General features: G+C 45.6%; 2 protein-coding genes across 2 annotated transcripts; one reads left to right on the plus strand and one right to left on the minus strand.

The window, feature by feature from the left end:
• Positions 1 to 3,533: 3,533 nt before the first annotated feature.
• LOC137829087 (uncharacterized) lies at positions 3,534 to 4,079 on the minus strand. Its single transcript, XM_068635881.1, has one exon. The coding sequence runs from the start codon at positions 4,077 to 4,079 to the stop codon at positions 3,534 to 3,536; it is 546 nt and encodes a 181-aa protein (XP_068491982.1).
• A 4,439-nt stretch (positions 4,080 to 8,518) lies between these two features.
• Positions 8,519 to 10,131, plus strand: LOC137829088 (uncharacterized). Its single transcript, XM_068635882.1, has 3 exons — positions 8,519 to 8,642; positions 8,831 to 9,778; positions 9,902 to 10,131. Exons 1-3 carry the CDS (start codon positions 8,519 to 8,521, stop codon positions 10,129 to 10,131), a joined length of 1,302 nt encoding a protein of 433 aa, XP_068491983.1.
• Positions 10,132 to 16,122: the final 5,991 nt, after the last annotated feature.

A 16,122-nucleotide genomic window follows, 5' to 3' on the forward strand; every position in this document is an offset into this window, starting at 1 on the left:
TCAAAAACTTGATAATGTGAGAAGGCTGCTCAAGGATCAATCTCTCATAAAGTTTCTGGAGATGAAGGGAAACATTTATCCAGATTTGGTGAGGGTGTTCTACACAAACTTGAAGTTTGAGGGAGACAATCTAGTTTCTCATGTGAAAGGTGTAGAAGTGGAGATAACTTATGAAGTATGGACTGCTGTTGCTGGACTTAAGTTTTCTGGTCTAAGAATCAACAAGGGAAACCTTGGTGTGGTGGAGGATTTTAACAAAATCCAATTCTACAAAAGTTGCTTGAAGAATAATCATGCTCAAGTTAGTACATGCTCGGTTGGAGGTTTGAAACTTGATGAAAGATTGCTTGCTCTCATTATAACTTGGATTCTAACTCCAAGGGGGAGTAATCATTATGTGCTAACTGAAGAAGATCTGGTTTATATCTTCTGCATCACCAAGAAAATCAAGATCAATTGGATTCATATAATCAAAGAACACATGCAAAAAAGCCATGAGGTTAGGTGATTATAACTATCCATATGCTGTTTTGATATCTAAATTTCTACTCTATTTTGAAGTTAATCTTGAAGATGAAACTTCTGAGCTGGTCAAGGCAACTCAAGAGTTGAACAATGGATCACTCAGCAAGATGGGTTTTACAAAAGTAGATGGAAAATGGATAAGCAAGGATGGTGATCATGGTGCCTCATCTAGTGGTGTTGCAAATCTTGAACAAGATGAACCTGTTGATATGGATGTTCAACATGAAAATCCACCTGAAGATTTTCAATATGCTGGACCAAGTGCTGATGATGGACATCAAGGAGAAAGGATGCCAACCATGTCGTCTTTTGAAAGACTCATGATGAATAGGCTTGATAGCTTTGTTGAAAATCAAAGGAGCCTCCATGATCTCTGTGTTAGTAATTTCCAAAGAATTGACACCAGGTTTGACAACATGGATGCAAGGTTTATGACTCTGGATGAACAGATTGAAGCTATTCAGAATCAAATTTTTGATCTTCAGTTTGCTGATGAAGAAGAATGAAGGAAAAAAAAACCGATTGTTTCGATAACCAATCGATTGTTTTTGGCTAATCTTTCTGGTTTTTATTTCCTTTCTTCTGCTGTTGCTGCTTTAATTATGATGTAATGAAAACAATATCTTGTTTTATCTTTTATCTTTTATCTTTGTCTATTTGTGAAGAAAAATAGGGGGAGATATATGCTGTGTTTTAAGTTTCTGTTTTCAGTGGATAAAACAGTTTGGGTTATGTAATATGTTTCTGATATTAGGTGTTTTGATCTTTAACTGTTAATCTGTATGCTAACAAAATATCAGAAGTTCAATGTTTTGCTCAAAGTTCTATTGCAGGAGTTGCTTCAGATTTAATCAGGTACAACATAAGCATCAGGGATTTGTCTTCATCAAATAGGGGGAGATTGTTGAACCAAGTGGTGTTCAAGCTTTGAAGAATCCAAATCCTTTGAAGGATGTTGAAGCCTCTGCTGTGCTTGATGTTGCTATGCTGGTTTAAGCTTTGTTCTGGGGTAGTTTATATGTTGTGATCCACCCTGTGATTAAATCTAAAGCATTAGCATTCTCAATCTTTGTGAAAACAAAATGATTTCAAACTAAGTAAAAACAACCGATTGTTTTGTCGAAACAACCGATTGTTTGTACTTAGGTGTTTTGAGAAAAAGTTTGAAAACTGTTTTGAATGGTTGAACTGTTAAGTACCAAAACCACCGATTGATTCGAGGAAACAACCGATTGTTTGTTTTGGGACCATAACAGAAAAACTGTTTTCTTTGATTGAGCTTTAAATGATTTAACTGCTTACGCTCCAGTCATTAAATGCTTTGACCAATCTTTTAATGCAATTTAAGTGTTTGTTAAGATTTGATAACAAACTACATCTTTGAATATATTCAGAAAAACAGATTTAAGAATTAAGAATCTTTGAAAAAGTTTTTTTTAAGAGAGTTTTTCAAAGTGCTGAGATTACTAAGAGTTTGTGATTGATCAAAGTGTTGGAATAGGATTATGCTTGTATTGATTTCATATTATCTTCTGTAACAAGTGTAATCCTTGTACTCTGTTGAACAATTTCGTTTCTGTGTTTGCTGAGATTGGCTGTGTGTTCTTGAGGTGTTCAAGATCAGCAATCTTAGTGTTGGCCAATGAGAGTGTGTTTCTTGAGGTGTTCAAGGTCATTCTCTTGGTTGTTGTGTAAGTGATCAAGTGGTGATTGCTTAGTGGATATCCTCAGGGTTTCTGAGAAGACTGGATGTAGCTCTGGTTTGGAGTGAACCAGTATAAACAACTGTGTACAATCTCTCTATCTCTAACTCTTTAAATTCAGTTTATTTGTTGTTTGCTGGTGTAAACAACCGATTATTTCTACGAAACAACCGATTGTTTTTCTGGTACTATAGCTTTTGCTTGCTGTTTTGGCTAACTGAATTGCTGAATCAATTGGTTCGTGAGATAAATTCATTCTAGTTTTGAAAAGTTTGCGAAAACCCTTTTTAAACAATTCACCCCCCTCTAGTTTAAAGCCATCTTTTCTAACAAGATTTATCTTTTGAATTAGCAATACATCTGGGAATCCACTTATAAATGCCTTTAGGTATAAGAGATTTACGAAACCTGCAGTACCTGACAAAATGGCCTTTCTTCATGCAATAAAAGCATGTAACTACCGGTTGAAACGATATTTTAACAAATTGTTTTTCTGGAAAATTTAAAAAAGGTTTTGTAATCTTCTTTTCTTTGCTTTGAGGGTAAAACCCCAAACCTGCTTTTCCAAATACACATTTCTGTGAAGCTAAAACATCTTCAAAATTGGACTTTCCAGTTGTAAGCTTGTCCATGGTTTTCAAAAGATTGCAAAGCTTTTATCTCACAACTGCAAGAAGATTTTTTGTAGATCAAATCCAGATTTTCTAAATCTTATTTTGTTTTGCTTAGTTTTTCCTCTAGATCCTTAACTTTATTTTCTAACCAGTTATTTAATCCTTTCAACCGGTTCAGAGAAAGTGCCAATCGGTTGGCTTCATCATGAGTTTCATAAAAAGCATTAAGCAATTGATCATAGGTGGTACCTTTACTTGTTGAAGTAGGATCCATGCTACTTGTTACTGATGCTAGAAGGCAAACATTAGCTTCCTCATCATCTGAAGAACTTCAGGATGAGACATCATTGTGATCCCATGCTATATATGCTTTCTTAGCTTTTCCCTTTTTCTCCCTTTTAAAGTCTCCCTTTTCTTTAACTTCATTGTTTGGACATTCATACTTGATATGACCCTGTTCACCACAGCCATAACAAGTATACTTATTAGAATTGAATTCACTAGGTTTCTTTGAATCATACCTTTTAGAAGCTTGTCTCTTTCTCAAGAATTTGCTGGATTTTCTTGATAGAAAACTTATGTTCTCTTCTTCACTTTCACTAGAATCTGGTTGCTGTTTGCTAGCTTTGAGTGCTATGCTCTTGTTATGCTTGTCTTCACTTTCTTGGACAGCAAGCCTTTGAATCTCAATTTAATGCTCTCTTAGTTTACCAAAGAGAGATGGCACAGTCATTGAGGTGAGATCCTTTGATTCAGAAATGGCAGTAACCTTTGGCTGCCATGTTCTATCAAGACACTTTAGTACCTTGATGTTATGCTCTTCTTCATCAAACTTCTTACCAAGACTTATAAGATGATTCACAATGTGAGAAAACCTCATCTGCACATCACATATGGATTCTCCCTTTTGCATTCTGAAGAGTTCATACTCTTGAATCAGAGCATGCTTCCTAGCTCTCTTCACATCAGTTGTGCCTTCATGTGTGACCTCCAAGATGTCCCACATTTCTTTAGCCGAGCTGCATTGTGACACTCTGAAAAACTCATCACAGCTTAGAGCAGATGTTATAATATTTTTGGCTATCCAATCAAATTTAACTTTCTTACTTTCTGCCTCAGTCCACTCGGATGAAGGTTTATCAACTAAAACATCATCTTTCTTAACTTGAGGTACAAAAGGACCATTTTCAATTGACTCCCAAATGCCTTTATCAGTTGAGTGTATAAAAATTTTCATTCTCAGTTTCCAAAATTGGTAATTAACTCCACAAAACAGTGGTGGCCTGTTTATTGAGGTACCTTCCCAAAAGGGCATTTTATCAGCCATCAAAAGATTTTCAGAAAACAATGAATTGACTAACTTTCAAGAACCTAGCTCTTGATGCCAATTGTTAGGATTGATGGCTAGAACAAGAGGGGAGGGGTGAATTGTTTATAAAAGATTTTCTCAAATACTTTCTTTAGAATGAATATTTAACAATCAACTCAGATAAGCAATTCAGAAAGCTAATCAAATAGTCAAACAGAAACTGATATCAGAAATTCAATTGGTTAAAAGCACGATTTAATCGTTTGTGTATGACAGCGAAAATATCAAACAGTTATGGAGAAAAGAGATAGAGAGATTTACAAACAAGGTTTATACTGGTTCATTCAATCCCAGAGCTACATCCACTCCTTAGTCAAACCACTGTTTCCACTACGTAACCAATCACAGATTAAAAACACACAGCACAAAGAGGTGACTTTAAATCCCACTAAGCCTACTCACCCTCTTTGCACACAACAAACACCTCAAGCCAGAATCAAACTGACTTTACAGGATTTTACAAACAGTTTTACAGAGTTTAATATGAACAATTACAAAGAGCCAAGCAAGGGTAGAAAACACCTGGATTTACAATACACCAGAAACCCTATTGATCAGTTCTTGAATCACAGCAAAGCCCAAAGGCAATCTTGCTAAACTTGGAAAAACACCCTTTTACAAACCGTTTATAATCTCTCTCTTTTATCACAAATCAGAGTGTAAAACTTCTCTCTTTTATCATCTATATGTCTTTTTAAACATTTGAAATAAGACTATATCTATATCACTTGAAAGCTACCGTTTAAGGCAGATTCAAAAAACTGAAATAGTTAAAACAAATTTTCAAAAAACTGTTAAGAAAACTCATATTTAATCGATTGAAACTGCGATTTAACCAGTTGAATGGTTTTAGCAGTTATACAACTGATTAAAAAAAAGTTTCAAAACTCCTGTGTCAGCTAAGTGACAAACAACCGATTGTCTCGAAACTTTAATCGATTGTTTTTCCCTTTGCATGGAAAAACACTTTAATCTCTAAAACAAATTGAAATAAGCTTTGTTTGAGAATCAAGACTGATCTTACAAAGATTCTAAACCCTTTAACTAAACCCAAACCTAAAACACAATAAAGCTTCAGGCTCCATGAGGATTTGAAACATCAAAGCTTCCCATCTTCAACACATTCTCCTTTAGCTTACCAAACAAAGAAGAACTGTCATTGATGTCAAGTCCTTTGATTCTAAAATGGCAGTGACCTTTGGCTGCCATGTTCTATCAAGACACTTTAAGATCTTGTTGTTTAGCTCCTCTTTATCGAAAGACTTCCCTAGGCTCTTCAAATGATTCACTATATGAAAGAATCATTTCTACACATCACATATGTTATCCCCTTTCTACATTCTGAAAAGCTCATACTCTTGGATGAGAGCATGCTTTTTGGCCCTCTTGACATCATTTGTTCCTTCATGTGCGACTTCAAGAATGCCCCACATCTCCTTTGTTGAACTACATTGTGATACCCTGAAAAATTCATCACAACTCAAAGCAGAGGTTATTATGTTTTTAGCAATCCAGTCAAACTTTGCTTTCTTGCTTTCAACCTCAGTCCATTCAGATGATGGTTTATCAATTAAAACCTCATATCTTTTAACTTGAGGTATAAAGGGACCATTTTCAATTGTTTCACAAATACCCTTATTTGTGGAATGCATAAAGATCTTCATCCTTACCTTCCAAAACTGGTAATTTACACCACAAAACATTGGTCGTATATTTATGGAAGCACCTTCCCCAAAAGGCAACTTGTCAGCCATGTAAAACAGTTCTCAGAAAAACAGAATTTGAATATTTTTCACAAACCTAATGGCTTAAACAAGAAGGGGGGGGGGGGGGGGGTCAATTGTTTATCAAAGATTTTCGCAAAGATTGAATAGGAATGAAGCTTTAACACAATTCACAAATTAAGCAATCAAGGAAAACAATCAAACAATGATTAATAAACTGTTTGCAAAATTTCAATTGGTTGAAACTTCGTTTAACCAGTTGTTTATAACAACAACAAAAGTAGAATTAAAATAAACAGTTGATCCTGCCTGTTGACCGGGACGCAAGAACCTTGCCTCGTCAAACCTGGATCAACTTCTGCGCCATGTTAGCCTCCGTCCTTCACTGTGATTCACCTCGAGAACCTACAAAAGACAGAACGGCGCCGCTGCGACCGATCACGCTCCGACGCCCAAGTCAGCGACTGAACCACCAAATACTAAGAGAAAACTCAAGAACTCTAAGGAACCGTGCAAAATTCTCTCTCAGCGTACTCAAGTTCTCGCAAGCGTAAAGAAGTAATCTAAACGTGCGTACCTCAGAAGTTCGTTATAATCTCTTATATACCTGCGCACTTTCTCTCTCCTGACAGTTACACATCTGGACACGTGGCTCGCATCCGACTGTACACGTGTCACCATCTGGAGCATCCTTGACTTGGGCGCCACTTCTTACTCTTCAGGCTTTTGGCTAAGTTACTTATGCATGAAACAACTCAGTGCATAGCTGCCTTGGAGCGTGATCTCTTCTGAGTGGCGAGTTCGGGTGCCTTCGCACACCTTCCCTGTGGTCTCGCCGGCCGCCTTCATGATCTACTTTACTTGCTTCACCGTGCATGTTCAGGTAAGCTGCCTCCCGACCTCATCCTCTGGCTAGCTAGGAAACGACCATCTGACTTCGTCTTCGGCGATGTCCTTGTTTCGGCGATCTCTAACCACTAGGTCATCTGGGTTCGCATCTGACGACTTCATCTCAACACGAGCTCGGAGCACGCCAACTTAATAATTGGCGACCACACGAGCCCCTCGACTTCCTTCCCTTCTGCCAGCCATGGGCCCAGCTCAACACACCTACATAATAGCTCGCTGCCACGTCATCACTTCCGACTACCAGGGCGGTACACAAGCCCCCCCAGTCTTAAGCGAAGACTTGTCCAGCGAAAAGACTAAAGAAGTCACGTCACTACCGATCTACGTGGCGCTGGCCCAGAATTCCAAACGTTCGTACTTTCTGCTTTCCTGACGCTCCACCAAACACTTTTCCAATCGCTCGACACGTGGCTTCATCAACGGTCATCTTTAGCTGTCGTTTGCGCTTCCAAAAATCGTTTGAAAAACCCTTAAACCCATTTCCTTTCTACTGTTCCATCATCTCTTTGCCTTCTCAAACGCTCTGAGTTTCCTCTGCAAACCCACGACGCTCTTCAACCCTCTCAATCCCCAACTCCCTTCAGCGTTTGTCTAATCATCGAAAGGTACTTCTTTTACTTTCCCCGTTGATATTTGCTGCATTTTAACCGATTCGCATCATCCATTAACTGTCTGATGCATACGCTGTGGGTTGTTTCTTCTTCTTCTCCCTTTTCGCAACTTAGGGCTTCGTCTTCCATCTCTCCCATCACAACGAACTTTCGTTCGTTCGTTTTTCATCCTTCGTTCACAATCAAGTCGACCTCTGCAACCTTCGCTCACCTTTCTTTTCCTTTTTCCTTTGCAGTTCCCACGATGGCTCGAACAAAGACCACCGCGAATCCTCCTCCTTCATCACGAAACCCTCCATCATAAGTGCATAACCCATCGCGAGCACCTGGTGCTCCCTCTTCCCAGGCTGAGAGGCCTGCAACCTTTCGCCCCAACCTTGCTCAGGCTACTCCACCAGTCGCCGGAGGAGCCTCCATCCCCACCCCAGACTACAAGAGACTTTACCCATGGGCCAACTCGGCTCTGCTGAAAGAAACTTCTTCAGTTAACTCTGTGTTGGCGGTGCACCGACTAAGGAAAGGGGACCAGTCTGATCTTTCGTTTCACAAGGAGCACGACAGCAAAATGGCCGTGCTGCCCTGCCACCCGGATGAGCCAATCTGCGCTGACGACAAAGCGAGCAACGGCGAGTTGTTCTGCTTTCTCTACGCGACGCTTTTCAAGAAGGTGAAGCTCCGACTTCCCTTTACTCGTTTCGAGCGAGAACTGCTAACTGAGCTCGACATCGCCCCTGCCCAGCTTCACCCTAACAGCTGGGCGTTCGTAAGGGCGTTCCAGATTATGTGCGCACACCTGGGACTGCCAGCGTCGGTGGACGTTTTTCTCTTCCTCTTTGAAGCTAAGAATCCAGGAGACCGCCTCTGGATTAGCTTGAACGGGATCGCTGGGAGATCGATCCTTTCCATCTTTCAGCAATCTTACAAAGATTGGAAGGGAAAATTTGTGAAGGTGTGCGCCAATGACCAAGATCCCTCTCTGCTCGACGGCTTCCCCTTGTACTGGGTACACAAGGGGAACAAGGACACCAAAGAGAGCTTCAGGAGGCCCAGAAGTCCCGACAACATGGGCGAGTTGGACAGGGACCTCTGCCTTTTCTGGAGGAGCGTAGCAGCTGCCAACATAACCTTTCCCACCTCCTCCGTAATTTCCTTCGAGTTCTTCGAGGGCCAACTCGAAGCTCACATAGGTTAGCGCTTACCTCAACATCTGGGTTTTTGTCTTGTGCTGCATTTCTGTTATTTGTTGTTGGGCGTTCTGCTCGCTACGCACTAGACTTGGCTTTTATTTCCTGCACCATTTGCTTAACTCGTTTGCACATGTACTCATATACTTTACTTTGTCTTTGAGCTTCCCGTATGCTTTTGCTCTGTGCAGATCTTATGCTGGGCAAAGGCAAGCTAGCTGAATTGAGGGCGCTCGCCCGCACCCACAAACTGGCATCGGGTTCTCAAACCGTGCCAAACTCGGTAGTGGAGATCACCGCTGCCCAGGGCAAATCGCCCCCCAAAGGCTCGACTCCTCCAGAAGCTCTGCCCGCCCCTCAACGAAAGAAACTCATCTTGAGGAAACCAAAGAGGAAAACTCCTCAAGTGGTCCAAGAAGATGAAGAAGAGGACGATGAGGCAACAGAGGATGGCCTTATCACCAAAAGGAGAAGGGCGGCCCCTTCTTCACCACCTGTTCCACCTACCCTTCCAACGCCAACACCACCTTCTCCCCCAGCTCCCACACCAACACCACCTTCTCCCCCAGCTCCAACGTCGCCAGTCCAAGCAGTGCCCTTGGCGGCTGCACTTCCTGCGGTTGAGGCCAACGAGCCCAACTTCATGGAGAACCCTCCGAGTGCCTCCACGTCATTCGTATCCGCTGGAGAGGGTCCTCCTTCAACAGCCTCAATCGCCGAAGCTGCGCCAGGTGGGGACGAAGGCGTTCATAACTCGCCCATAATCATCACCGAATCCCCCACGTCACCACCACGCCCAGAAGCTCAACCTCAACCAATCCAAGAGGGCAGTGGTGAGAGCCAGCACCAGGCTCCTTCAGCGCCTCCACCAACAGCGGTTGGAAGCCTTCCCCTCGCGGTTAAAGGGATCTGGGGACCCTTCACAGCCAAACTCAGAATGATGGCAGAGGACCTCCCCTCCATCATATCAAAAGCTGTGGAGAGCTCCAGCAAGAAACTTCAGGACGACATCTCCGTGCTCCAAGAGGAGAATCGCCTGATAAGGATCGAGGCGGAGAAGTTGTCCTGCAACCTTATGATGGCGGAAATCGAGCATTCGAGAGTGGAGGACGCCATGAGCATTGAGCTGAGGGTGGCGCGTAAGGAGGCCACCGATCTGCGCCAGAAGGTGCACCTCCTAGCTCAAGAGAAAATTGAGCTGGAGAGCAAACTGGTTCCCTACCGTCTCAAGGTGGCTGACCTGGAGGCATCGATCAAAGCAGATGCAGCCAAGGTAGAGAGCCTTGAGAAGAGGTCAGTAGATCGGGAGGTCCTCTTAGCAAAAGTCGAGAAAGAGACGGATGACACCGTGGCTGAGCTCGCCGAAGCCAGAAAGGAGAATGAAAAGATCGCTGCAGAGCTGGCTCGGGCGCAGGAGGAAAACAAGAAGGTTGCTGAAGACCTCATTCAAGCTTGTGAGAAAACTGAAGAACTAAAGAAACGAGCTGATTAGTTAGAACAGGCAAACCGAGGGGCTTAAAAAGCAGAATGAAGAGCTCGAGCTGAGCTCCGCCCAAGTCCTCGCTGCTGGGTTTGACGCCGCCCTGGAGCAATTTGCCTGCCAGTACCCTGATCTGGACCTCTCCATGGTGTCACTCTACAACGAAGTGGTGGATGGGAAGATCGTTCCTTCTGAAGATTAGCTGATTCCCTCCATCACTTATTCATCTGTTTTCCTTTTGCACAAACTTACTTGTAATAACTTTCCTTTTTTGTATATGTATTTCGAACTGGTACCACTTTGTTATGAAGTTTTCTGCTTCTTCATATAATCTCTCTGTTAGCTTTATTTCTTCTTGTACAAATCGCTTAAACGAAATTGACTTAGCAATTCTGCGAGCGCAACTGTTCACTAACTGCTTCAAACTATCAAGTTTCGAACGATAGCATTCTAATAACTTGTGAACTTTAAGGTAATGAACTTCAGCGCGAAACCACTTACTAAACAGCGAGTTTCAACCCAACTGAGAGTGTTAAGACATAGTTCACCTGATCTGCTCCATCAGAATGGGCCTTAACTCTTGCCATCGCTCGAATTTCCTTTGATCGCCAAAGAGCCTTGGCGATACCAGCTTCCTCTTGCCTTCGTAACTTGGCCATTGTTCCCTCATCTGGGGGTAGAGGCGCCTTTCGGATCCTTCCCTACATTCCCTGAATTTCAGAACAAGGAACCGGGAGGCCGGGCGTTCTCTTCGAACCTGCCTTAGCCACCCTCTGAACTTCTTCCACCCTTTACACCATACCTGAACTCGTTCAGGACAAGAAGGATTTTATCTTGTCTGAACTCGCTCGACGGCGAGAAGGTCTTTAGCTCGCCTGAACTCGCTCGACGGCGAGAAGGTCTTTAGCTCGTGCCTCTACATTGCCCCAGGGGCTACATCTTCTCTCCCCTGGAGGCACTGAGGACTTTTTACTGGTGCCTCTACATTGCTCGGGGCTACATCTTCTCTTCCCTGAAGGCACTGAGGACTTTTCACTCTTTCTCGCCTCAGAACGCACGAGGGCATTGAGGTCTTTTAACTGGTGCCTCCGATCGCCGAAAGACGATGAGGACTTTTAAAACTTTAACTGATGCCGCTAATCGCCGAAAAGCGATAGGGACTTAAAACTTTTTAGAAAGCATGCAACATAACTTGAACTCGCCTTAAATCACATATAAGTGACAAGGTCTTTCTTCAAAACTTTCGGAAAAACAACAAGCATGCAATCTAAAACACTTTAAACTTTGAAAACTCTTCTTTATTGGGTGGCCTCATTAAAAACCCTCCTTAGGGAAAAAAGAGTGCCCCCTTCAAACTGTTTTTAACAGAAACATTGCAAAGCTCTTCGTGTTTGTTTTTACTTACAAAGTTTTTAACTGTAATACAACTTGAGGTGCGTGGCGTTCTAAATGCGAGGAATCGCCCCTCCTTCTAACGTCTCTAAGCGGTAGGCGTCGTTCCCGAGCGCCTCGGTTATTCTGAACGGTCCCGTCCACTTAGGCGACAACTTGTTCTCCATCTCGTACTGGTGGGCCTTCCTCATCACCAGGTCGCCTTCTTTGAACTGCCTTGGCATCACCTTCGAGTTATATCTTCGTTCAATCCTTCTTTTCACCGCCTCAGCCTTTAATCTCGCCTCCTCTCTGACCTCATCCAGCAAATCCAGATTCAGCCTTCTTTCCACATTCGAATCTTCTGCTACAAAGTTCTGGAATCTCGGCGAGCTCTCCTGGATTTCCACTGGAATCATTGCGTCGCACCCATAGACCAAGCTAAACGGGGTCTCATGGGTTCCTGATTGCTCGGTGGTGTGGTACGCCCAAACTATACGGGGTACCTCCTCAGCCCACGATCCCTTGGCTTTCTCTAGCCTTCTCTTCAAGCCTCTCAGCAATACCCGATTGGTGGACTCTACTTGGCCATTTGTCTGAGGGTGCTCGACAGATGCAAATACTTGTTGAATTCCCACTCCTTCGCACAATTTCTTCAACAGGTGACTTGCAAACTCAGTCCCGTTGTCCGACACCAGGCGCTTAGGCACACCAAACCGGCACACGATATTCTTCCACACGAAGCTCTCGATCCTGTGTGCGGTGATCTGGGCCACTGGTTCTGCTTCGATCCACTTGGTGAAATATTCAATTGCCACCACCAAGTACTTCATCTGCCTGATCGCCAATGGAAAAGGTCCCAGAATGTCGATCCCCCATGTATGAAACGGCCAAGGGCTGTAAATCGACTTCAACTCCTCGGGAGGCGCCTTGTGCCAATCGGCGTGCTGCTGACATTGCTTGCAACTCTGTGCATACTTCTTGCAGTCCTCCCTCATTGTAGACCAATAGTAACCTGCACGGAGGGTCCTTGCGGCCAGAGCTCGACCCCCGACGTGACTTCCGCAGATCCCTTCATGGAGCTCGGCCATGATTCTTGTACATTTCTCTCCGTGCACACATTCCAGGAGTGGGTGCGTGAACCCAAACCTATACAACTCGCCGTCAATCATTGTGAACTTGCTAGAATTCTTCTTTATCTTCCTAGCCTCCGTCGGATCTAGCGGGAGAAGGCCATCTGCCAGGCATCGCTGGTACTGCGTTATCCACGTGTCTGGCTCATGCGTAGCGCAGACCTGCGTCATGTTCACCTTCTCTCCCCGACATGCTCTTATTCTCAGCGATCTCAAGGTCTCCTGAGTCAAAGACCTGTGACTCCTCGCCGCTTTCTCTGTCGACTTGCTTATTTGAAGAACCAGGTGATCTGCCACAAATGCTCTGGGCGTCTTCAGAGTTTCTTGGATCACCGTCCTCTGTCTACCCCCCTTGCCTGAACTTGCGAGCTTAGCTAGCAAGTCAGCTCGGGCATTCTGCTCTCTGGGCACATGCACCACTTCAAAGGAGACAAAGGAACTCTTCAACTCCTGCACATACTCTAGGTAAGCCGCCATTTGTGGATCTTTGGCCTGAAACTCGCCTGTTACTTGTCCCGTGACCAGCAGTGAGTCACTCTTAGCCATCAGCACCCTAGCTCCCATCTCCTTAGCCAGCAAGATTCCGGCGATCAGCGCCTCATACTCTGCTTGATTGTTGCTGGCTTTGAAGGCGAACCTCAGGGATTGCTCAATCAGCACACCGTTGGGCCCTTCCAAGATGACTCCAGCACCGCTACCCTGCTGGTTTGATGACCCGTCCACCGAGAGCACCTAACGGAAATCATCCCCCTCAACTCGTGCCGCTTCTGAAGAGAGTTCGACCACGAAGTCAGCGAAGATCTTCCCCTTGATCGGACCTCGGGGCTCATACTTGATATCGAACTCCGACAGCTCCACCGCCCACTTCACCATCCTCCCAGCTACATCGGGTTTCTTCAGAACCTTCTGGATGGGCAAGTCGGTCATCACCAGTATTGTAAAACTGTGAAAATAGTGGCGCAACCTCCTCGCCGAAAATACCACAGCCAGCGCGGCTTTCTCCAAGGCCTGATACCTCACCTCCGGGCCCTGCAGCACTTTGCTGACGAAATAGATAGGCTTCTGAGCCTGGTCCTAGTCTTGGGCGAGCACTGCACTTACCGCCCTCTCAGTTACAACAAAATACAACCTGAGGGGGGTTTCCGCCAGCGGTTTGCACAAAACCGGCGGGCTCGCCAGGTACTCTTTAAGCTTGACGAAGGCCTCTTCACACTCCTTCGTCCAAGCAAACTTGTTGTTTCGCCTTAAACACTGAAAATACGGATGGCCCTTCTCTCCGCTGGCTGATACGAAACGAGACAGGGCGGCCATCCGTCCTGTAAGTTGCTGCACTTCCTTCACAGTAGCCGGGCTCCTCATCGCCAAGATGGCAGCACACTTATCAGGATTGGCTTCTATCCCTCTTTCAGTCAAGAGAAATCCCAGGAACTTCCCTGCCTCTACGCCAAAAATGCACTTCTCGAGGTTCAGCTTCAATCTGAACTTGGCGATTGTGGTGAACAACTCCTTCAAGTCCGCGACGTGCTTGCTCTTCTCCAGCGAGGTCACGACCATGTCATCTACGTACGCTTACACATTCCTCCCCAGCATAGGTGCAAGTACTCGATCCATCAACCTCTGGTACGTGGCCCCCGCGTTCTTCAGCCCAAAGGGCATCACCTTGTAGCAGTAGCACGATCTCTCGGTCATGAAGGCGGTCTTCTCTTCATCCATGGGATGCATCTTTATCTGGTTGTACCCCGAGAAGGCGTCCAGGAAACTCAGCAACTTACACCCTGCAGCACTGTCCACCAGGGCGTCTATGCTTGGCAAAGGATACGAATCCTTTGGGCAAGCCTTGTTCAGGTCAGTGAAATCGACGCACATGCGCCACTTCCCATTGCTTTTCTTCACCAGCACGACATTGGCTAGCCACTCAGGGTACTGGACTTCCCTGATATGGCCTGCAGCGAGGAGCTTCTGGGTTTCGTCCCTGATCGCCTGCCTTCTCTCCTCGTTGAACTTCCTTCTTCTTTGTCGCACCGGCCTGACCTGGTTGTCCATTGCTAGATGGTGGCACAAGAAGTCGGGGTCAATTCCCAGCATGTCTGAAGCAGACCATGCGAAAGCATCCAGATGCCGCTCTATCACCTTGGCAATCTGGTCTTGGAGCTCAGCCTCCAAGGATCTTCCCAACTTGAAGACCTTGCCCCCGATCTCCCTTTCGAGCCATTCCTCGACGGGTTTGGGTCTAGCTTCCCTGGCGATCACCGCCCTGGCGATTCCCAGCTCCCTCGCTTCCTCTGGGCGGTTCCTCGCCTCTTCTTCCCGCTCAGCGTTCTCCCCCTCAGCATCGGCATCCATCATGGCGACGTCGCCCCCGGCGGCCACCTCCATCGCCGCACCAACAACTCGCCATTCTGTTGGCTTGGGCTTCACACCGGGAGGCGGTGTCGTTGTGATGTAACTTACTGACCTCTTGTTTTTCAGGCTATTCTCATAGCACTTCTTCGCTTCCTTCTGGTCAGATCTGATGGTGATCACCACCCCTTCCATTGATGGCAACTTCACCTTCATGTGCCTGGTCGAAGGCACAGCTCCTATTCTGTTGAGTGTTGGCCTTCCCAACAGAATGTTATATGCCGAGGGAGCATTCACGACGAGGTACTTGATTTTCTCCGTCCTCGAGCCCGCCTCATCCGTGAATGTAGTTCTTAACTCTATATACCCCTGACCTCCACCTGATCGCCAGCGAAACCATACAAACACCCCCCATAGGGCCTCAGCTGGTCAAGGGGCAACTGCAACTGCGTGAAAGTCGGCCAGAACATCACATCTGCCGAGCTTCCTTGGTCCACCAGAACCCTGTGGACCTTTCTCCCCGCCGTAACCAACGAGATGACTATAGGATCGTTGTCATGAGGTACAACGTCCCGGAGATCTTGCTTTGTGAACGTAATGTCCACATCCGGCGAGTGATCTTCGAACATGTCCACCGTCATCACAGACCTCGCGTACTTCTTCCTCTGCGACGCGGTGCACCCACCACCCGAGAAGCCTCCCGCGATGGTGTGGATCTCCCCGTGAGTGGGCATTTCGTGCTGCTGCGCCTCTCCACCCGCCGGCTGGGAGCTCGACGCGCCCCCCGTCCTTCTGTCCAGCAGGTAGTCATTTAGGAACCCGCTCTTGACCAGGTCGTCGAGCTGGTATCCTAACGCCAAACATGAGTCCACAGTGTGGCCAAAGCCCTGGTGGAATTCGCAGCAGGCATCTGGCTTTGGTCCCAACACCTTGTCGCCCACCTTCTCCGGCGCCTTCAGCCTGGCTGCTATATTGGGAATGGCGATCAGGTCCGCCAATCCCATCACAAACTTATGCTTCGGCGGGCGATTGTATTCCCGACGTGCCAGTTGAGGGCGCCCTGGGCCCCTGCCCTTGTTTTTCCTTGGATCATAAGGATGGCGGGTCCTCTGATCCCTCTTGGCCGCCGCTGTCTCCAGCACCCTTTGTGGCTGGATCC

This window comes from Phaseolus vulgaris, chromosome 7 (genome assembly GCF_000499845.2).
Source record: "Phaseolus vulgaris cultivar G19833 chromosome 7, P. vulgaris v2.0, whole genome shotgun sequence".
Lineage (NCBI taxonomy): Eukaryota > Viridiplantae > Streptophyta > Magnoliopsida > Fabales > Fabaceae > Phaseolus > Phaseolus vulgaris.

Bases quoted from the DNA above. Each gene is read 5' to 3' on its own strand.
- LOC137829087 (XM_068635881.1), bottom strand. From the start codon at position 4,079: ATGAAAATTTTTATACACTCAACTGATAAAGGCATTTGGGAGTCAATT.
- LOC137829088 (XM_068635882.1), top strand. From the start codon at position 8,519: ATGGGCGAGTTGGACAGGGACCTCTGCCTTTTCTGGAGGAGCGTAGCA. The intron at 8,643-8,830 runs GTTAGCGCTTAC...TGCTCTGTGCAG, and splicing joins CCAACTCGAAGCTCACATAG to ATCTTATGCTGGGCAAAGGC. The intron at 9,779-9,901 runs GTAAGGAGGCCA...CGATCAAAGCAG, and splicing joins CATTGAGCTGAGGGTGGCGC to ATGCAGCCAAGGTAGAGAGC.